The sequence below is a fragment of the Condylostylus longicornis genome, unplaced genomic scaffold, assembly GCF_029603195.1.
Source record: "Condylostylus longicornis isolate FDR11 unplaced genomic scaffold, ASM2960319v2 ptg000055l, whole genome shotgun sequence".
Lineage (NCBI taxonomy): Eukaryota > Metazoa > Arthropoda > Insecta > Diptera > Dolichopodidae > Condylostylus > Condylostylus longicornis.
Genome location: NW_026578024.1, coordinates 116,269 through 140,039, shown reverse-complemented (window position 1 = coordinate 140,039; position 23,771 = coordinate 116,269). Strand labels below are relative to the sequence as shown.

The window sequence follows — 23,771 nt, the reverse complement described above, 5'->3', positions numbered from 1 at the left end:
TACACTTTTTTTTATTAAAATTAAAAACTATTTATGTATACATGTATAAATAATATATTAAATTTATTAATATATTTATACACAATTATGCTCTGCAATTAATATTTTATAGCAGTGATGCTCTAAAAGTATGTACTTATTACACACAAAAACTTAATTACCAACAAACAGCATTTACACATTTTTTGATTCTTCACATTTCGCATTTCCACATACATAGAATAAAAAATCATTCCTTAAAGAAAAATGTGTCCAACTTTTGATTAACCAAACTAAGCGCTACATACGTAACTTGCTAAAAATAAATTTCAAACTTTCAAAATTAAAAACTTTGCCTCTAAAACAATATACTTAAGGTTTTTAATTCTAAATTAAAAATATCGTTCCTAAATTAAGAAAAAAATGTAATAGATTAAACCCTATATAAATAATTATTGACACATCTATAAATTGACACATTTCTCTTTAAAAATCAAAGCCTGGAATTTACTAACGAGCTAAGTAAGTAATGAAAACGATTCAGTGAAAACTCTTTTATTATTTACCATACAATTTTGCATAAATTTAAGGAGATTCTGGACAGTTACAAAAAATTATTACTTCTAGTAAAACTGATCGTCCAAAAAATCTTTTAGTAAAACTGATACTCCGAAAATCGGCGGAAACAGATTTAAGATTAAGATATGATGATTTGAAGGTCCTTGAAGAATAATTCAACAGTGACTTTCAAGTTTAGTATTTCATGACAGTAGAAGTGTAATATTTCTGCATTTAAAAAATTTATAAATTTTTTGAAGACTTTGAAGAGTTATAATTAGAAAAGAGGGATAAGAAATAATTTTATTCTAGAGAAGATACATTTGTGTACAAAATTTCATCCTTTTACATACGGTGCAAAAGTTTTGCAATGTGATGGATAGGCAGATAGATGGACGGACGAACACACAAATTAACGAAACAAACAGCCAGTTTAAAACTAGTACGCACATTTTTTCAAAAAATTTGTCCGGTTATATCATTTTATTGTTATTCAAATAAATAGTATTTAACAAAGCAAGTAAAAGTCCTGGAAAATTTTAATATATAGATAACAATATTTGTATAAACTCATTAAAGTAAAGACTTTTTTAAAAATTTTAAACTCGCTTATTGGTTTGCTCAATTTTGGAAGGCTTATCAAAAGTGACTTAAATCCATTTTAATTAAAAATGAAATATTGCTTCGTTTAGGTTTAAAGTAAACAAAAATTCGGTTAATTAGGTTTTAGATTATATTCTTTATTGAATATTTATTTTCGTATCCGACAACATAAGTTCCAATTCCATCTGTTGATATTATCATTCCTTTGAAAAAAAAAAGGTTTTGGAATTGCAAATGGATTTAGACCACTTTCAAAATAAACCATCCATGCACTTACACATTTTTCCTTAAAGAAAAAAGAAACACATTGTAAAACAAAAGTTTCGTTGTGAGAAAATTTCTTGTGTGTGAGGTAGTTTTGATGATTGTGATTTTATGCTTTGACTTTACAACATTTTAATTTTATGTTGAAATACAGTATTTTTCTTTTCTATTTTATTTAATTTAATATTGCTGTACTTTTTATAATTCAAAAAAAAAATATTATTAAGACATTTTTAGTAAAACCAAAAGTATAATTTGTTAGTAAAAGAAAGATTTGTAGGTAAAATTGTAGTTATACATAATATAAACCTCGTTTATATGGCAGCTTGATAAATATAAACCAGCGTTTATATGTTAGTCAACTTGAAATATTATTTGGCTTCACTCAAGTCAATCAAAAAATGTTGCTTACTTATTAATAATGTCTTGAAATATAATAGCCAAACATAATTTTCGGTCTTTCAAGCTGACATAATAAAAACGCAGGTCCAGTTTCGAGATGATTTCAAGTCAAGTACTCAAGTTGCCTTATAAACGAGGTAATAGATTGGAATAAGATCATTGTTTATATTTAGAACATTGAAGAAATATTGTAATTTACTGTAACTGCCAAAAACCGTATAAGCTTAGAGCGTTTTCCAAACATTATGATCTAACGTCAACTTTACTTTTTAAGCAACACTCAGTAAATCTCAATAAATCGCATTTAGGTTGGTAGGTAAATAAATAGCCTGACTCTTACTTCATTTATTTAAAACAAAATCGATTTGATCATTAAATACAAAACAAAAAAGCAAACGGTCATTTTGTTTTACTTTATTGATTTTGAAATGTCAGATCCTTAAAACAACAATGTTAATCAAAATTGCACATTACAAGCCAAAACATTTCCTTCTGCAAACATAGTAATGAAATCAAAAATTATGGTGATTCTTTTTAAAATTAAATTGTATAGGAATTTAAAATTTAAAATTAAATTGAAAATAAATTAAATAAGCCAATTTCTTTTATGAGATATGTATATAGAAGCGTATACATATACATTCATATATATACAAAAAATGTATGTACTATTTCAGTGATCCAACGATATTTTTTTATATTTGCGTTTAAAGACTGATGATGCTGTCAAAACTCAATTTTTCTAAAAATAGCCGTAACCATATTTTGATATAATCAAAAATTTTAAACACGTGCTATGTATGTATATAGATAATTTTTTTGTGAATATAAAATTATTAAATTTTTTTAATTATTTCTTTGTGTAACCTTTCTATAGTTTATAAATAAATATTTTTTGTTTTCAACATTTCATATTAAAATCTTATACCAACATAAATAAGACGAGATTAAAATTAATTTTCTTTATATGTAATTTTTACATTTTTTTAATAAATTTAGTAACTTCTCTTCTTGGGGACAGGATCACTAGAACAGGTTAACAGCTAGAATATAAAATAAAAAATATAAAAGCCAATAAAACTAAAAGTTTAAAAATTTATTTTTAAAATAAAACTATAATTTTGTGTTAATTATTATATAATATTAATAATCTCTACCTTTTAAAATTATTAAGTAAAATGGTTAAACCCGAGTTGTATTTACCCGTCTTCGCAAAAAAAAATTATTTTTCAGTGTTCATTGATGTACATATGCATATATGTATATATATATATATATATATATATATATATATATATATATATATATATGTTTTTGTATATGTATATATATATATATATACATATACATATTAAATTTAAAATTTTTGGTTACAGAACCTTTGTAATTATTATAAGTACAAAAAATATTAAGTGTTGTCGTTTTAAAATCTCCTCGTATAAAAAGAAAGAAAACTTTTCCTTTAAATGTCCCTTTACTGTGCACTTATTTACTTTTTATTTTTAATTGTATGTGTAAATGTGTGATATAAATTTTGTGTGTTAATTTTACTGTTTCATATTAAAATATTTATAGTGTATTCATGTACATACACAAAATATATATTTATATAATTTATCCATTTATACTCAACTTAATTTTTCTTATGCAAATTAAATCCATTGCAAATTTTTAAAAAGATTTACTCTTTGTATATGCATACATATATTTTTTTATAGATATATACATACTTATTTCAATTAAAATATAAGCCTTCGTTACACAAACACAAAAGTTGCTTTCAAATAAATATGTATTTTATTTTCAAAAATTAATGAAAACGTCAACTAAGAACCTTTAGTTCTCGCCATTAAATTACTTATATGTATGTAAGTACGTACGTAAAAAATTTAAATTTAGTGCTTTTAATTTGTCCAATTCAAATTGTAAGCTTCCTTTTAGTTAAAGATCCTATAGGGAAGCGAAATTTCTTATCAATTTTTCCATTGCAGTATCTTTCCTATTTATTATTTTCTCTTCGTTCATTTACATTTCTTAATAATCAAGTAAGGCTCATTGCTAGGTATTTACACTCACACATTATAGGAAATCTTGTAGGGAAGCGAAATTTCTTATCAATTTTTCCATTGCTGTTTCTTTCAAATTTAACATTCTCGCTTCGTTCATTTACATTTCTTCATAATCAAGTAAGGCTCATTATTAGGTATTTACATTCTCACATTATAATTTTAATTTAGGCATAAAATTGTGACAAATTATAGCTCAAATGAAGTACAGAACTGATTCTTACTTAATTAAAACATTTTTCTTATCGTGTATATCAATAAAGTTATGACGTAAAATTCAAAATCACCAGGCACAGCTTTAAAGTTAAAATACAGTTAAAAAAATAACATGAATATGTAATTGAAAAATATATATGTATTTATGGCGCACTGGAATGTGTCAAGAAAGCATTTTATTACTTTTGACACTTAACATTATTTTTATATTTACTTTTAACTTTCATCACTTTTTAACAGGGCTTCAAAACTTTACGAATTGTAAAGTTTACGTGTAACAAGCGAATGTAAAAATTAAAAATACATATACTTACACATTTTAATTTTTAATATAAAAATTTATAAAAAAGTACATCTACCTAATGTTTCAAATTTCTTGTTACTGTTTCATAGCATTCATTATTACAATATTAACATACATGTATCTATTTTAATTTTAATTAAACTTTAATTTTTGTTTAACCAATCAAAAACAAGTTCCACATAACCATACAGATTTATTTCTATACAGAATTTATTAAGAAACTTATTTTTTATACATATACATTCATACAATATATATTTACATATTTAAACTATTCATATATATACGTGTATGCATATTGTGAATATGTTTTGATAATATACATATATAAAATATCCAAATAAACAAAAATCGAACTAAAATTTTTTCAAATTGCTATATGGATCCCTAATTTAATTCAAATGTTATACCCAAACATTATTATAAAAAAACTCCTCCACTGGATAAATCTACTTAGGCGATGACTACATAATTTCAAGTAAGTTAATTAAGTAATAAAAATCAATCAAACGAAGTACATTCTTGTACATATAAATTATTGTGTTACATGAAGTCTTATTAGTTTTTTCACTATTTTTTTTTTGCAATTTTTTCAAATTATTTTTTACAAGGAAATGCAATTTAAATTTTGTTATCGTGAATTATGAATTTCATTATATACTTTTTAGTTTTTTTTTTTTTAATATATTATAAAATAAAAGTATGTGTGTATATATGCACACATATATACATATGCATGTAAATACACATGTATATTTTCATACATATATAAATATTGCTAATGCAAATATTATATTAAGACTATATTAAAACTAATAGAATATTTTATTGATTTTTAGTCACATAGAATATCATTATATTCTTTTATGCATTTTGTTCGTTTTCCTAAAATTGCATATTCAATATTATACATAATAGTAGACACGTCGTTAAAAATGATATTGTAGACCCTATACTTAATATCAAATCTGTTTAAAAACCATCATTCACTGCGCGTTTGTTAAATTTTTTTCCCAAAATGCAAAAAAAATAATACACTTTAAATGGATTTGTAAATTTAACAATATTGTTTTTATTGAACAATTTTACAAATATTCAAATAGAACAGTTTGATTACAGACTTATTTTCTTAAGTATGTAATTTTTAAAAATTTAGATAATATTTAATTTTAAATAATATTTAAATATTTTTGTTTAAGAATTCAGAAGTACCTAAAATGTAGACAATTCCTGGACTTAATGTTCGAATTATGAAGTACGTATTCGTACTTAGATAATAAAAGTAATATCTTCTTCCATCTTTAGTTTTTTCAAACTTCCAATATTATTATTGGTTTTTTGACTTTAATTGTGCTTAATTTTGCTTTAATTGTGCTTTAATTTTCGGCGTGTTTATTTTAAAATTAATTTTGAAAGCTTAAACATTTAATTAGGATTACATAATCTTACAAATTATGGCTAACATCTTTTAATTCAATTAGAATAATAAAAAATATTGACAGTACATGCTTAACAGTTTGAAAGCATTAAAATTGCTATTAAAAATTCTTGAAGCTCATGTTTTTATTTGAGTATCGCTCAACAGTCACATATAGGTTCACCAGATTCATTTAAAACTCTTCCATTTTTGAAATTAATATTGAAAATTGAATGCATAAATATGTCGTTTTATTAGAAGTAACATATAAAACGAAGTTATTTTGAATATGCCTTTCTTTAGTTTTTTATTTTTGAATAAGTAAATTTTTTTGTTTATAAATTATAAAATAAAAATATTGAAATACTTATGTATGTATATCAAATAAATAAAAATGATTTTTGTATATATGCTTTGTAATATAATTATGTATAGTTCAATACATTACTTATGTAACGCATAATCAAGCTTAATCAATTATTATGTAGATATCAACTAAAGAACAGCAACAAAATTAATATTTCTACTTTTCAAGAATCATAAATCACCATTGCATTGGTTTAATCTTGAATTTCTATCAATACTCCTATCTTTAGTTATTTTATTGTTTTAAAACAAATATGTATTTACTATGTTTTTACATTTTTTACATGAAATATGTTTGCTTTTCTTAAAAAAATCAAAATTAACGAATGAAAATTTTTCATTTAAAAAGGCTATTGAATATAGACTGTTACGTGAAAAGAAAAAAGAAATCAATTGCAAAAAATTCACTCAAATAATTAGAAAGACCATAAATAACACAAATTTTACATAAAAATTCAACATCAAATCTTAACTCATAATAAATAATTACTATTGCCGATTTTGATCGATGTTGTTTTATCTTATAAATATTTACTTTCTTTCTTATAAAAATTTTTCATTTAAAGCTCATGAAACAAAAACAATGAATATGAATATGAACAAAAATAAAAACCAAATGTTTGAAAAATGTTTACACCAAACTTTAAATAAAACTTAATATACGTAAAATACACATTTATATTAGTATATATACATATGTTAATGAAAAATATTTGTCTTTATATAATTTATATAAAACAATTGCCCAATATTTTGTATTTTGAAAAATCATTAAAATTGCACGCTGCTTGTATTATTAAAAATTAAGCAATACAAAAACTAAATTTTGCTATATAGTTTAATTTCAAATTAAAGCACTCTCAATTAATACACACATATAGCACCAACATGGAATAAATAGCTTAACAAATCCAAAACTCACACATAAATTATAAGACATCATAACAACCAGTTTTATTTTATATTAAATAGCATTAATTGAAAAAATGTGAATCATTCACACACTAATTATTTAATTGAATATAATGCATATCTATGTATTTAAAAATAAATACTATAGTTACATAAATACAAAGTGAATTTATATTTCATTTTAAAATGTAATTACACAATTAAGTGGTCAAAAAATATAATATAATATAAAATAATATAATGTAATATAATATAATGATATAATGTAATATAAATAATAAATAAAGTATTATATTAGTACAATAACAGTAAACGTGAAGCAGAAACACAATATGACCGTTCATTCATTTCTGTAATTATTTTTTAATTAAATCACTGCTAAACATTAAAACTGTGGACATATTGTATAATATTATATATAATATGTTATATTGTATTATATTATATTATATATATTATTTATCATAAATATCTTTCTATTTTAAATATTTCATTATTATACAAAAAACCAAAGCCAATTTTTCTCACTTCTCTCGCAGTAGCTACGCATGTTTAAGCTTTGCTTTGTTTAAATTGAATAAGTGTAGAAACTTACTGTTTTTCTTAGAATAAGAAAAATGAAAAAAGTTTTAAAATAGCTTTAGTTGTAATTTACAAATAAATAGAAATCATGTACGCGTAAAATTTTTAAGTTTATTAAAAATATAAATAAATAAAAACGTATTTACTTTAACAAACTGTTATTTTTCTAAAAAGGTGGAATATATAAAGGTGAATGAAAAATGAATAAAAATATGGAATTTCTATACAAATTGAATACAATGAATTTTCATACCACTTATATGTGGTTATGTGTTATTTTATCCAATGTTATATATCGTTATTTTAAATTGTAAATGTACATAAATCTTTTATAAGAGTTATGTTATATCGTTATTTTAAATTGTAAATGTACATAAATCTTTTATAAGAGTTATTGCAATTTCATTTTATTTTAACATTAAGGAAAATTGACAAGAATTTTCGTAGTAAATGGCTTGCCATCTTATTCTTCACGCTTTGCTTTCTTCACGCTTAAATTGAATAAATTCTCATAATTATAAATTATTATTGGAGTTGTGTATTAACGCCGACTCTTGTAAAAAAATGAAATTCAAATGACTTTCAATCACTTTTAGAATAACATCCCAAAACAAAAAAAAACATATTATGTACATTTTGCTTAACAATGCAAGTACATTTTAAAATTTCACGGATTGCATCTACATATTAAGTTATATTATAATCTAGTTTACTAACCGTTGTAATTTAACTGTTTTTTTAACAGAATGTGTTTTGAAAAGTAGTGGTTTTTTTTGATTTTTTTCTTAGTATTAAAATATTTAATTTAATGAACTTTTTTATATTTTGTTATTTTTTTGTTTTTAATTTAAAATTTATAAAAGTTTAAATGTATTTTTCTAAGACTGTTGAAAAATTTATGAAAATGTCAAGCTGCCAAAGTTTTAAACTACTTTAAGTACATAAATTTAATATCCTGCAGCATTATATTTTGCTTGTGAAAATAATATAATTTTTCTAATTTTGACCTTTACTTTTTTTATTTGAAATTTTTCTTAGTTAATTTTTTTTTCCTTGAAATATTTTACTTTTAACAAAAGTAAATTTTTAATTTAATTTAAATTTTTTTTTATTTATTTTGATTTTATTTTTATTAATCTACTTTTACTTTGAAAAAATGTTTAAATTTAACAAAATAAGAAATATTAAAACAAAAAAAAACAATATAAAGCATAATAAAATATGAATATTAATTTTGATATAAAAATCAATTTCCGACGTTTTGGTTAATCTAATCAAAATGTTTTCCACAGATGAACATCATCCCGCACCCACATTTACTCCACCAGAACTACCAAAAAGGGTGCATGTGCGTGGAATAACATCACCGGGTAAAAATGCTTTTGAAACTAACTTTAAAACTAATTTTAAAAAAATCAAAATTCATCATAAAACAGCTATTTGTTATGAAATAAGAAATTTTAAGAAAAAAGGCAAAAATATAAAAAGAATTAGATACAGAAAAAATACCATTAACAAATACATACATATTCATTTATATACACAAGGATATAATTATATTTATATATAACTTTTTCAATAATAATAATTTTAAAACATCGCAAAAAGTTAACCATAATCCTTTTATATAAAAGATTTCTTATTTACGTATACATACCTGAAATGGTTTCACTTCATAAGTGTTCATAAAAATAAAATTTTGGATAATTAAACAAATTAATGTTGTAAAACTGATGCTTTTGGAAAATGGAATGAGAATTAAGTTTCATCTTAACTGATTATTTATTTGTTTTTTTAAGTACAAAAAGTACAATACATATAAAATCGATACATGTATAAGCAAATACAATAAAATAAATTATATACATAAGCTCCAAAAGAAAATTTTTTAATTTAATATGGGTCCAGTAGAATTTTGTTAAGACCTTTAGAAATAATTTTCTTATTACTTATAATTATATTAGAAATTTCATTTACAATTTAAAAATTTCATTTATAAACGTTATAAAGTTTTAGTTTTATTCCAAAATAATTTAGTTAAGGCATAGAGAAAAGTGACATTTTACAAAGGGGATCAAAAATTCAAAAAAAGAAACAACTTTTGTTTTAGAAAAATAGTTAAAATATTACAAAAGTCTATTTATTTATACATACATATGTATGCACAAATTTTGTGTTTTTGAATTCAGTTTGTTTATTGGGCCCGTCCATTTTTAAGGAATTTTTATATTGTTTTTGTTGAACAAAACTCATTTTATCTTTCTAATAAGTATATTTTCTAATTTGTATAATGTAGATGCGTTCCCAATCTTCTGTCAGGCTTTTCTTCAAAAGTCGTAAATCGTCATATAAGTTTTACAACATTTAAGATCTTTTTCATGATCTTGAAATAAAAACAAAAGATAGGAATGTATGCTTATTATAACAAAAAGATAGGAATGTATGCTTATTATAACTTATTATAACAAAAACAATTTTTACCTTTTCATATTTTAAATTCTAATTTGAATGAAGCAAAAAATATTTTCAAAAAAAATTTACTTAGTAATTTATAGTAAACAAAAAAACAAGAGTAAAGATTAAAAAAAATCTGTTATAAAAAATTAAAACTTATATAAATGTATATATATATATATATACATACATATATTTGTATATATTTATGTATATTTAATAGAAACTCATAGACACTAACATTGCTTTTTACATTTTATGTTTATTTTATTTTTCTTTCAATTTTTTTTATAGATATAATTTTTACAAAATTTCGTATTTAATTGATTATAAGATATTCAAATATTTTTAATTCTTGTATTCTTACAGTTAAAATATGTTTTTTATATGCATAATAAATAACTACACTAACTTTTAGGGACTATATTCATGTACAAAGATTTATAACGGTCAATGAGTATATGCTCTATGTGTAAATTAAGATATTTACTATATTAATAAAGTAAATGTTGACTAAATTAATTTAACTGCGTAAATTTGATAACAATCAAAGAATTAGTAATATCTTAGAAGCTTTAAAACCAAAAAGTATAGCCATAAAAACCAAAAATTAGCAAAATTGTTTATAAAAATTTTATCGAATCTCTAAATCGAATCTCAAATCTAATTAAAATTATTAAATACAAACATATTCCCCACAAAATTGACAATTTTTGTAACTTTGTACTTTTCATTTCAAAACTTTAAGAAAAGAAATATTCAATACTAATTCCCATTTTATTTAAACTTCCTATTTTATTTAAATATGTTTCCAATAAGAAAACCCGATAATATTCAAAATGAATATACTTATCATTAAAGAGTACAATTGAAATATATACAAAGAACAAGTTTAAAAGGCATTAACCAAAAACAAATGATTAATTAATTTTATAATAAAAATTAAAATAAGTATGTTTTTATATTTAAAAAAGTTGAAACGTTATATGTCAATTTAATTTTTGAGCATGTATAACCATAATACCAAACTGTTCTTTTATTTTGTAAATGTAATAAATATTATGTAAATTATGAAAAATAAATTTACTTTATTTAAAAAAAATATCCAATTCTAAATACATTTTTTTTCAATATAAAACAAATATAATTTTAATTTTTTCTTTCTTTAATTATACTTTTTTTATTATATTGATTTTTTTTGCATATAATATTGTATATTTTCTAAACACATCCCTATAATGAATTAATTTCATAAAAAATTTTTTGTTTAATAGAAAATTAAAAGTTCAAATCTTAATTTATATAAATAATTATTATTAACTGTTTTATATTATAAAAAAATACTTATTCTTTCTATAATTTAATTTATAATTAAATATTGTTATTAAAGTGTATAATTCTTATTTACTATTCGTGTTAAATAGTTTTATAAAACAATAATTATTCTCTTTAATAAGTGTTGTCCAATTATATTAAATCAAAACTAAATAATTATTTTGTACTTGTAAACTGATATTGTTTAAAACAAAAGAAAAAAGTTTAATTAACCAAAAGAGAACTTTTTTTCAAGATGTTCTAAAATAATTTTCAAAAGAAAATTATTTGTAAATAGATTTCTTATTGACTAGATGGTGTTTATATAATTAAATAAAAATTTCTCAGTATGTCAAGCGTTTGCAATTGACGTTAGACATGAGTTGTAAGGCGTCATGACGCAATATAGTTAAACTAATATACGTTACTTATGCAAGCGACAATCAATTTTAGTTTTTTTCTACATATTTTTTAATATTAATGGGAAAATAATTAGAAACACAATTCTAATATAAAAATTGCAAAATTAATTACAGATGAATGTCATTTGAAAAACGAGAAAAAATAGAGTTGAACGTATCAACTCTATGATACCCGTACGAATATGTTGTCTTATGTGCAAATAAATATGCCATAGCTGACTATGTGACAGACTATTACTTTAAGTTGTAAGAAAGAGCCAAGCATTTTCAACGACTTTTATCAAACACATTGGCCCTACTAATAGAATCGCTTGTGTGAAATTTCAATATCACAGCTTTTATAGTTTCTGAGATATAGCCAAATAACTTTTGAAGTTGTATGGCAACTACCAGAAGGGGCCAAGCAATTTCAACGACTTTTATCAAACACATTGGCCCTAGTAATATATTTATTTGTGCGAAATTTCCATACAACAGCTTTTATAGTTTCTAAGATATAGTCAAATAAATTTTGAAGTTGTATGTCAGCTACATAAACCAGTATCCCGATCACATCCAATTTAAATAGGTTTCTGGCATTTACTATAATAAATCATTTGTGAAAATTTGGTGAACTTAGCTCAATTAGTTTTTGATTTAGCGTTGGGGCGGACGAATGGACAGATGGACAGACAAAGCTAAATCGACCCAAAATTCAACGCTGATCAAAAACATACACTTGAGTCTATATCTCAGACCATTACTCCTTATCGTTACAAATGGTAAGGTAAATTTAGTACCTTTCGAGCAAACGTTCGTACGGATATAATAAGACAATCTACGTCATTAATACGATTGTTAAATATTTGATACACAGGCATTCGGCTAATATTTTCAAAATCTATTACTGCTCTTATGAAATACTACTTGAACTATTTGTTTTCCCAGAAGTAGTTTTAAATTTGAAAAGTATAAGATACATAACTTCAATTGATATAAATAAAATCCTAAACGTCATCTAGTAAATAGAAATTGTAAATGATATATTTGTTTGAAGTTTCATTTTTTTTTGTACTATAAACTTTATTTTAAAATATAGTTTGTCTCTTACTATTTCTATTTATAAATTTAACTTATATTATATAATATATTTTAAATATATTACGAGATCATTAGAACAAACCTTTATTTTATGACCTACTTTTTTCATTTCTCTATATTTATTTAATTTTAAAGAAGGTCACAACGAAACCACAAAAACATATTAATTTTAAAATTTTTAGGTCATATTATGTATGATTAAAAAAACTCATTAATTATTTTATAGAACTAGTGTATACATTCATACTTAATTATAAATTAAACTTTTAATTTTTGTTAGCAAGTTTCATTTTTGTCAAAAAACTTTTATAATTTTATTAAATTTTTTTTGTTTGTGAAAAAGTGAACCATAGAAAAAAAACCTTTTTATTATAAAATGTACATAACGCGTGACGTGCAAATTGCATTTATGCGTTGATACATAATTCAGAACTCACGACCCGCAAACTGAATTGTGTAATAAAATGTATTGCTGCAACCTGGAAATCAGGAAAAGTGTTATAATTAAATGCAAGGCTATGAATAGTGCTATTAGAACTTCTTTGTTGTTTCTTGTTCTTTTAATATAACGCTGTTCCTTTTACTGCTCCCATTTGTGTACGGTATGCTAAGAAAAATCTTTTCAAGTTAGTTTTACTAACACGAAAAAAGATTTTCCTTCCGCAGATTTGTTTAAATAAAATATTTTTATGATTCACTTTTTTATAATTATATACAATAACTATTTTTGATTTCAGTCTATATTTTGTCGCCAATATAAAACATAGACCTTTTAAACATATAATTTCAGGTGAATTAGTAAGAGATCGTGAGGATATGAGCTGTAAGTTTTTTAAAAAATATTTGATTTTTTCCTAATTGCAATTTGAATTCCTTTCAACAGTAATAAATAGAAATAGAAGACCACCTAATGCCACAAATGGTGGCTCAACCTTGCAGCTCAATAATACAATAAAGCAAGTTAACAAAGTCAAACCAAATGTCAATCGACAAGGAAGTGACAGCATCGTATCACCTTCAACGTATAATAGGTTAGTTTATTTTACTCAAAACAATTTTGATGTCATCCTTTATTAAGATTTCCTTAAGTTCCATGATGTATTGAAACGACTTGTAAATTCAATTCAAGCATATATATTAGACCTGATTTTAGCTAAGGTAAATCGGGTTTAAAAATTGTACTGCAAAATCACAGTCAGAGTCTGTTATTACTGTTTTTACCGTAATTTAAAACCATTAATCGCAAAAAACGCGCAGTTTTGCTACTTATTTGAAGATATTGTGCTTGCACAAAATCTTTCGAAATACCATTATTAGTGTATACTTGCAGAATATTACAAATACAACATTTTTTGACAAAAATAATCATACCAGTAACAAATAATTACTAACAATTACAGAGCTCCTGAAACTGATGCAAATCCTTATGCCGGATATCAGCTCGCCTATGAAGTGAAAAAATTGATGTATGATTTGATATACTAACAACATTTAGCTAATTACATTAAGTTTAAAACATAATTCAACATTCATTTTTCAATTTTGAAACCTTTAACGAACCAAACCGTTTTTTAGGCCAACCAGCCGTGGTAGTGGTTCAGGAACGCAAAATCAAAATGGTGTTTCACTACCTGCAGGCATTGCTGATGATCAATCAAAAGACTTCGACTTTGAAAAAACAGAAATGAAATATGATTCCACTGGAATGTTTCATTGGAGTCCAGCTAGGAATTTAGAAGACTGTATTTTGGTAAGATGAAATATCCTAATTTGAGGATATAAAGACTTGTAAAGACAAGATAGTTACAAACTTCTAAGAACTCAAAAAATTTTTGGCGCAAATACTTTAATTATTATTATATTATAAAACAATTTTTATTATGCTTAATTGTAATCATTTAATTATTTACTCAAAATTTCACAAAAAGCTATTTAAGTATATTGCTTCCGACTAGTTTCGAGTTTGTGTCATACTTAGAACTAATAAGTATTACTTATTAGTACTTAGTTCCCTGAGGATGACAAAAAAGTCGAAACTAGTCGGAACCAATACATTTAAATAATTTTTTATGAAATTTTAAATAAATATATGATTACAATTAAACATAATAAAAATTTTTTAATAATAAATTAATAAAATGTTTCACAATAAAATAACGAGAATTTCTATAAATAATACTTCAATTATTAATTTTTGATTTTCACAGTTTTTCAATTAATTTTAAATTTCAAGTACCGAACATTAGCTCTTTATTTTGCTCAGTGTTTACTATTTGAACTTTGTTATAAATTAGAACTTCAATAACTTCTGAATTTTAACTTTGTTACAAATTTTGTTGTTTCCGTTGATTGTAGTTAATGTAGAATAGTACTTGCTGCAGAAACAGAAAGCTTGAAAACTGTACAATTATAAAATAGTATGTGTTCGGTAGATACAAGGAAGTTTGCGTTACCCTTGTAGTAATCGTTGTATTTTTACATACATACTTTTCTATTAGTTTGTAATTTATATATATTTAAATGATAATTGCGGACATATTTATGTTTAAACTTATTTTTCATAATATATAATTTACTTTTTTAATAATATTTTTTTTAATTTTGTTTTCTAATTGTTTTCTTAAATGCAATACACAATTAATCACTAAAAACGACATACAAACTACACAGGATCGCAATCAAGCAGCTATGACAGTTTTAAATGGTCATGTGGTTGTTTGCTTATTTGCTGATCCAGACTCACCATTAATTGGATTAAGAAATCTAGTGATGCCCTTACGTGCATCAAATTTTCATTACCATGAACTTAAACATGTTGTTATTGTTGGTTCTGTAGATTACATACGACGCGAATGGAAAATGTTACAAAATTTACCTAAAATATCTGTATTAAACGGTTCTCCACTCAGTCGAGCTGATTTAAGGGCAGTCAATGTTAATTTATGTGATATGTGCTGTATTCTGTCGGCAAAAGTTCCTAGCAACGATGATCCTACATTAGCCGATAAGGAAGCAATATTAGCATCTTTAAATATAAAAGCAATGACATTTGATGATACAATAGGTGTATTAAGCCAACGTGGCTCAGAATTCGATAACTTAAATACTGCCGGCAGTCCAATTGTTTTACAAAGACGAGGTTCTGTTTATGGTGCAAATGTTCCAATGATAACAGGTAAGAACAATATTAAAAACTAAGGCGTCATCGTTACAATTTGCATGGAGAGTTGCCTTGTATCGTTTTAAAAACGCGTCTTATGACATATATAAAGAGAATAATATATTGAGTTTTTCTAATCCTAATTAATTTCAAGTTTTGATTTTAAAAACCATAATTAAATTATTTTCTTTGTTTATGTTAATTATTTAAAAACGAGACAAGTCCTCATGCAAGAGCTGATTTAGGATCAGCGCGTTTGTTGTGAATTTTTGGTTGTTGGACAGCTTTGTATCACTATAAACAATGTAAATATAATATACTGCCCAAAGTTTCAATTTGAACACAAATTACAACTTCAATGTTTTATAACTTGAAAATTGACTAAAAATTATTCCAAAATAATGACTTCAAACCAAACACAAAACACGAATTTTCAGAACTAGTTAATGATAGCAATGTACAGTTTTTGGATCAAGATGACGATGATGACCCAGATACTGAATTATATTTAACACAACCGTTCGCATGCGGTACTGCGTTTGCTGTTAGTGTCTTAGATTCCTTAATGTCAACGGTATATTATAAATTATAAATAGCTATACCAAACAATATATAAACATATAAATACTTATACATTGCAGACATATTTCAATCAAAACGCCTTAACACTTATTCGATCACTTATTACTGGCGGTGCTACGCCGGAATTAGAATTGATATTAGCTGAAGGTGCTGGTCTGCGTGGTGGATATAGTACAACTGAAAGTTTGAGTAACCGTGATAGGTAACTGCAGTGTTAATAAAATTTTTCCTAAAACGTGTATGATACACTGAGATACTGCTTTACAGATGTCGTGTGGGGCAGATATCATTGTATGATGGTCCTTTGGCACAATTTGGTGAATGCGGAAAGTATGGTGATTTATTTGTAGCAGCGCTTAAATCATATGGAATGTTATGTATTGGATTGTACAGATTTAGAGATACAAGTTCTAGTTGTGATGCTAGTAGTAAACGATATGTAATTACTAACCCACCCGATGATTTTTCATTACTGCCAACAGACCAGGTAAAATTATATAATACACAGATGCGTTAAACACAAATTTCTAATTCACTTAAGATGTTTTAATTTCCTTTTATATATTTTTACTTATCAAGTTAACGCCTTTTTTGGCTCTCGTAGCGAAAAGGGGATTTTAAATAATGAATTCATACTTTATATTGAATTCATAGTCTATTATAAGACAAGAAACTTTTGCTCCACCACGAAAAGGACCATAAAAAATTAATTCTCAAAAACTTTAAAAAATTATATTTTTTAAAGCATTAAGGTTATTATTAAAGCCTTAAGGTTCAGTTAATGTTTAAAAAGTTATCTTTTACATGAGGTTCTCATGTAGTTTCGGAGATATAACGGTTATAAAATTTGATAACTTCAATGGTTTGAAAAATATAAGTTTTTGGAAATTTAAAAATATTTTCCTTCCTTTCCAAAAAGTCCTTTTCATCCTTCAAGGACGTGGCTAAAAGTGGTAGAACAAAAGTTTCTTGTTTCACCTTATTACTACAATCCCCCAAATTTTAAATTGTCTTTTTTCTTCTGATCATAAATTAATCATAGTATTTGTACTTATTTTTATAAAAGAAATTTTTTTGTTATTTATAGTATTTTATTATTTTTATGTAAGAAAATTAATTAATTTGAATTTGAATTAAATTTTCGTCATTTTCTGTTTTAGGTATTTGTTTTAATGCAATTTGATCCTGGCTTAGAATATAAGCCACCATCAGTACGAGCACCATCTGGCGGACGTAATGCTAATACACAGGGCTCTGGGGTTGGTGGCGGTGGTTCTAATAAGGATGATAACTCCTGATTGTTACTGTGTAGCGCCTTAACTGATGGTCCTTATTCGTACATATGAACGATGGAGAATTCAGTATTGTACAAAATAACGCAATATTGGCAACAAATATTTCACAAAATCTTACAATTTATATTTAGTTTTTTTCAAAGATTTTACGGTGGTAATGTCGAAGAATTTTTATAAAAAAGAAAGTATATAACTAAATGGTAAAAATCATAACTTGCAATATAATTTTACCGATTAAATGATGAAAAATAAAATTTTTTAGTAAAACTTTTATTAGAAAATTTAAAAATTATCTTTTTATATGGACATTTATATTAAATTTGGTTAAAATTAATTATTTAAAAATTTAATTTTGTAAAAACTTTACTTCTGTATGTATCCTAAATGTATTAATCAAATGCATACATATTTTTATTTAATTTCGACCATTGTAGTTGATTTAAAAAAAAAATTGTTTTTCATTTTATTGTTTTTTTGCAATTTTATTTCGAACAGATTTGGTAACTTTATTAAATTTTTAACGTAGAATCATTTTACATCTGGTGAAGGTCTTGTATAATTGATATTACAATATTTATTATTAATGTTATCTTTAACTTTTGATCGCATCCAGAATTTATCTTTATTTTACCATATTTTTATTCTGTGTTATTTGTTTTTCGTTTAGTTAAAAAAGTTTTTGAGAATTATCAAAAACTCAAATCATTAGGTCAAAGATTTTTGATTTCGTGTTTCTTAATTCTTAAATGATTTTTTTTTGCATAAAAGAAAGCCGATAAAACTCTATATATCACTATTATACGTAGTACATGGTTTCGATGCAACACATATTCTGATACTACATAAAAATTATATCAAAAGTCACTGGTTGCGCCATGAAACAAAATAAATAGTCTGCACGAAATTTTTAATAATAAATTACAACCTTAGAAAACAAAGCATTCTCGTCGCGAATCGCGACATTTATTTAAAATAGATAATTTTAATAGAAAACTTTACTTTCACCATTCCAAATTGAAAAATAAATTTTATACATTATGTAAAATATAAATGTCTTCAGTCATAATGAATTCTTTTATACGATAATGAAGATAATATGCACACTGTTAAAATATTATTTACAAGATTATCGGTATTCTTTTGTTTAAATAAAGAAATAACCCTTCATTCTTCACTATATAATTATATAGTAAATATTATTTTCTGTATATTAACTCATTTGTTTTTTTTTAGTTAGTTTTAATTATAAAATAAATATATCGAATAAATATGCGTTATTTTGTACAATATTTATAAAAAAATTTTGAGCCATTGAAATATTATTTTTTTTATTTTATTTTTAAAAGTTTATGGAATTATAATTATGTAAATTATACTTAGTTTCTTTATTATAATAGCTTAAAAGAAATAATTTTTTTTATACTTATATTCATTTTATATGAGATTATGCATAAAAATGTTAAAAGATATAACGAAAAAATCCCTCTAACTATTTCGAGTATTGTTAAAATTAATCACGAAGATGTTATATATGATTTTATAAAAAAAAAATCACAGAAACTGAAAGAAATAATAAATTTGATTGATGAAATTTATGTCAATGGTTCAAAATTTTAAATGAAAGATATTTACTTTTTTGAAATGAAATCAAAATTTAATTACTGATTTCAACTTTAAAGAAAATATGTTTCATTACCATATAAAGAAAAGCTTTGCAAATTAAAAACATAAAACATCCAAAATTCCATCTTTCATATGTGTAAAGATTGCTTCCCACACCATTCCGAATGCTCTTTAAAACTTTTTCTATTTTTTGTTATTTTATTTTCTGTTATTTTAAGTTTATTTTGGTTTCATAAATGTTATTTTTTTTACATATAAATATGTTTTTAATTTTAAGTTTAATTGTTATTATTATTTATTTGCTTTCAATTTAAAATATATTTGTTAATTAAATACAAAAAAGCGGAATATATTAATTGTTTAAAAAACTGACTTTAAAATTACATTTTAAGTTCTATTATGACATACAGTACCAAAAAACAATTTATTTTATAAAAGAATAAAAGTGCCATATAAATGAAATCTGTTGTGTTTGATGAAAACTGATGTTGTTTGATGAAAACTAAAAACAATCGCCGTAATATGCGAAATGCTTTAAATGCAAATTGTAGGTTCTTCCTACAGTTATGCAACCAATATACAACTATTTTATTACTATATATTTCCCGCCTTTTTTGAAAATTTGCAAATTTAAAATTTCTTCACATTCGATTCCACGACCAATATTTTTGTTCACTTAAAAATTTGGTACTTTCAGTAAAAATATTTGAATAAAAATATATGAATTTTCACTAAAAATATTTCTAAGCCCTAACACATTACGTAAACGTTATAAAGGTTTCTATTAAGTTCATATATATAATCATGTATAACCATGTTTGTTTATATTTTTTGGTTATAAAAATCTGTTAAAAGTAACATAAAAATTTTAAATTTGTATTATTGAAGATGTTAAAATTAGTACAATAATAACATTTTTATTTACAAGCGAATTTTCTATTTAATATATTTTATTTTTTTTATTTTTTTAACTGTAATAGAAAAAAAATTTTTTCGTTTTAGTTTTTTTAGTATATAATATATGGAATGTAATTCAAATGTTATACGTTTGAATGTAATTCAGATGTTTTTTTTTGTAATTTCGAGTTTTGATGTAAGTATATACATATATATATATATATATATATATATATATACTTACATATATATATATATATATATATATACATATATATGGGTTGATTATTTATTAATGTTACTTATTTAAGTGTTAATTATAGAAACACAAAGCTTTATATAAATTATACATTAAAAAATACAGAGACTAAATAAAAAACGTGTCCAATTAAGAATTAAAGAAAATTTTATTTTCATATTTTACTCACACTTCAAAATGGTACAATATTTTCTAAAACGAAACGTTACATACTATGCTAACAATAAAAGCGCACAAATATTTAAGCACAATATTTCGAACAGGCTATAATTGGAAAAACTTTATCTTAACTTTATCTTATTTTAAAAATCTAAGAAAATATAATGGGTAAGTTAACTATAATGTTTCGGTATAACTACAACTGGAAACCGTTTATCAAAATTTTATAAAACAATCTAATAAAGATTCCCATATTTAATTACTCTCCTTTCTAACTGTGAAGTATCAAAATCAATACATACACATAAATACATACATCATTATATTATACGTGTATGCACTACTCGAAGTTTTTCAAATACATCTAATATAAATTATAGTATAAGTTTTCTAATAAAAGTATTTCTATAACATAAAAATTAATAAAAATTGGTACAAAAACTTGACAAATGACAATGAAAGCCTAGAGACATTTTTAAACTGAGTTTCTGAAAATTATTTCAATAGAAAATTTTCAGTATTGCAATTCAAACTTTTTGAATTTTGCAATATTTTATAATAATTTTAAAATTTATTTATACAACTTTAACTAGTTTAAAGTTAGTATTTAAAAAACAAAAAATACCGTTTTTATGTTTTGTGGTTTTAACTTTTATTTGCCTTTTTTATTTTAATTCTCTTTTCGTTTATTCCTTTGAATCGATTTTTTCATTATTATTTGAATCAAAAGAAATTTCTAATTTTTTTATTTTTCTTTTATGTTATACGATAAAAAAACGTGCCATTCATAAAATTTTCATCTTTAAATGGTGTGATAAGCAATTGGGAGCCATCAGTGAGGTAAGCTACACAATAAACATGAAGATCCTATATTTTCTTTATTTATCATAAAATATTTTCATATAAGACATACATTTTATAGAAATATATTTATACATACAAAGAGATATATTTGTATTCAATATAAGACACAATATAAAATATATAAATTTTAAAGCATGTAAAAGTATTTGTTATAAAATATTATATTTATAAAAATTTTTAGAAATGTAAAAAAATTTTTAAAATTCTTTAGAAATTGATAATATTAAAAACCACAATGCGTCTGATATTTGTAAAATAAACTTTAATATTAATAAGAAATGCTTAAAATAATCAATTTTACTAATTTATATCTTTGTATTCTAAAGCAAGCAAAATATTATAATTGAAAAAAGAAAGTACTAAACAAACATTATATAATTATTGCAACCAAATTATTGCAATGCTATTACAAAATTTGTATTCAACGTATAAAAAATATTAATAATACATAACAAGTACATTGATTTAAGTTGAATCGAAAATTTTTGAAGCAAAGCGAAAGTTGTATGTCAAACTTAGCTTCAGTGCTTTAGATGTTCATTCATTTTCAAAAAAAAGAAAAAAGAATATGTGAAGAAAAAATAAAATAAAGGGCAAAATAAAAAATTGCAAAGAAAAATCTTAACACACATTTCATTTGAAATTTTATTTTCATTCTCTGAAAACTATTAACCAGATAAAGAAAAAAACATTTATGAACTTAATTAATTTAATTTTTATAAAGACAAATAAATATAAATTATTAAGTAATACTAGAAAAAACAAACCCAATAATTTATATTGTAATTACGCTAAACAAATCCATATTGAAAAATTTTGTAAAAATAAAAATCATTAAGCAAAAAATCAATAACAAAATATGAGATTTTGAATTGTCGAAACAATTTAAATGAAGACAAAGTAATATTTGTTAAAATAGTAAATTTCATTATTTGCAAAATAGTATAATTGTACTAATATATGTATGTATATACGTTATAAATAAAAAAAGCAAGCATAATTACAGAAAAATATAACTATAGTATTTGAATACGAAAATAGGTAAATTATAAATTATTTTTTATTGTAATTAAAATATGTAGAAAGCAAATAAAAAGAAAATTGATATTAATGAAATATGGAAATATAAATATAATTATGCTTCAAGATGTGAATATTCTATGTTTAGACTAAAACTGTATTGATTAAATTTGTATATTTATTAGAAAGAATAAGGAAAATAAAAATGATTACGTTAATTATTTTAATTTTTCAAATTAACTTAAAATAAATTTTAAATAAGTAATTCTGGCCGAATTCATAATTTAATATTAAACTTACATTACTCTGTTAATAAAGTCATTTTTTTATATAATCGATTAAAGGAAATAGAAATTTATACAACTAAACCTTTTAAAACCCGACATTTCTTATAATTAAAAAAACCCATAAGTAATTTTGTAAAAGAACATAATACATACAATTTTGTAAGAGAACAAAAAAAAAATTTAAATTTGTTTCCTTTTAAAGTGTGTTAGCAATTTTGTGAATAAAATTTTTGTATATGCTTCTTTTTCTCACAGACTATTTTATACACTCTTTGAAAAATTGTTCATACATTCATAAATTTGAAAAAAAAAAAAGAAAAACTACTTGTTTTAAATGGGAAAAATTTTGCACTATGCTCTCTTCTAACCTCAAATTCCATGGTGCAGGAATGCGGTTTTCAATTTTAAAACAGCTAAAAAAGCTTAAACATAAATTTCTGAATTGGATTCGGAGCTAAAAGATATTTTTTGTTTTATGACAGGATCTAATAATCAGTTTTGCTTTCTCGATTTATTATCAGTATAATTTTGTATAAAGACAATTGTCATTTATAATTTTATACTCTTGTAATTTAAAGTAAACATAATAGAAAGCTATAAAACTTCAAAATTTCAAGTCAAAACTTGTATAGTGAGTTTCATATAAAAATAAAATAGAATCGGCATTAAATTAACGCTTTATTTTA

General features: G+C 23.1%; 1 protein-coding gene across 37 annotated transcripts in view; it reads left to right on the top strand.

Moving 5' to 3' along the window:
• The window catches only part of LOC129611797 (calcium-activated potassium channel slowpoke), a 123,670-nt gene extending 103,723 nt beyond the window's left edge, over nt 1-19,947 (top strand). For 14 of the 37 annotated variants that reach the window (XM_055525119.1, XM_055525109.1, XM_055525118.1 and 11 more), the window contains 11 exons: nt 4,850-4,870; nt 8,962-9,039; nt 13,730-13,762; nt 13,823-13,970; nt 14,340-14,405; nt 14,515-14,689; nt 15,610-16,114; nt 16,537-16,673; nt 16,741-16,883; nt 16,949-17,168; nt 17,842-19,947. In XM_055525119.1, coding sequence (XP_055381094.1) covers nt 4,850-4,870; nt 8,962-9,039; nt 13,730-13,762; nt 13,823-13,970; nt 14,340-14,405; nt 14,515-14,689; nt 15,610-16,114; nt 16,537-16,673; nt 16,741-16,883; nt 16,949-17,168; nt 17,842-17,979 — 1,664 coding nt within the window. In that variant the 3' untranslated portion in view covers nt 17,980-19,947. The remainder of the gene's footprint in view (nt 1-4,849; nt 4,871-8,961; nt 9,040-13,729; nt 13,763-13,822; nt 13,971-14,339; nt 14,406-14,514; nt 14,690-15,609; nt 16,115-16,536; nt 16,674-16,740; nt 16,884-16,948; nt 17,169-17,841) is intronic. The other 23 variants (XM_055525127.1, XM_055525126.1, XM_055525132.1 and 20 more) reach the window with 5 other exon arrangements.
• The last annotated feature ends 3,824 nt before the right edge of the window (nt 19,948-23,771 follow it).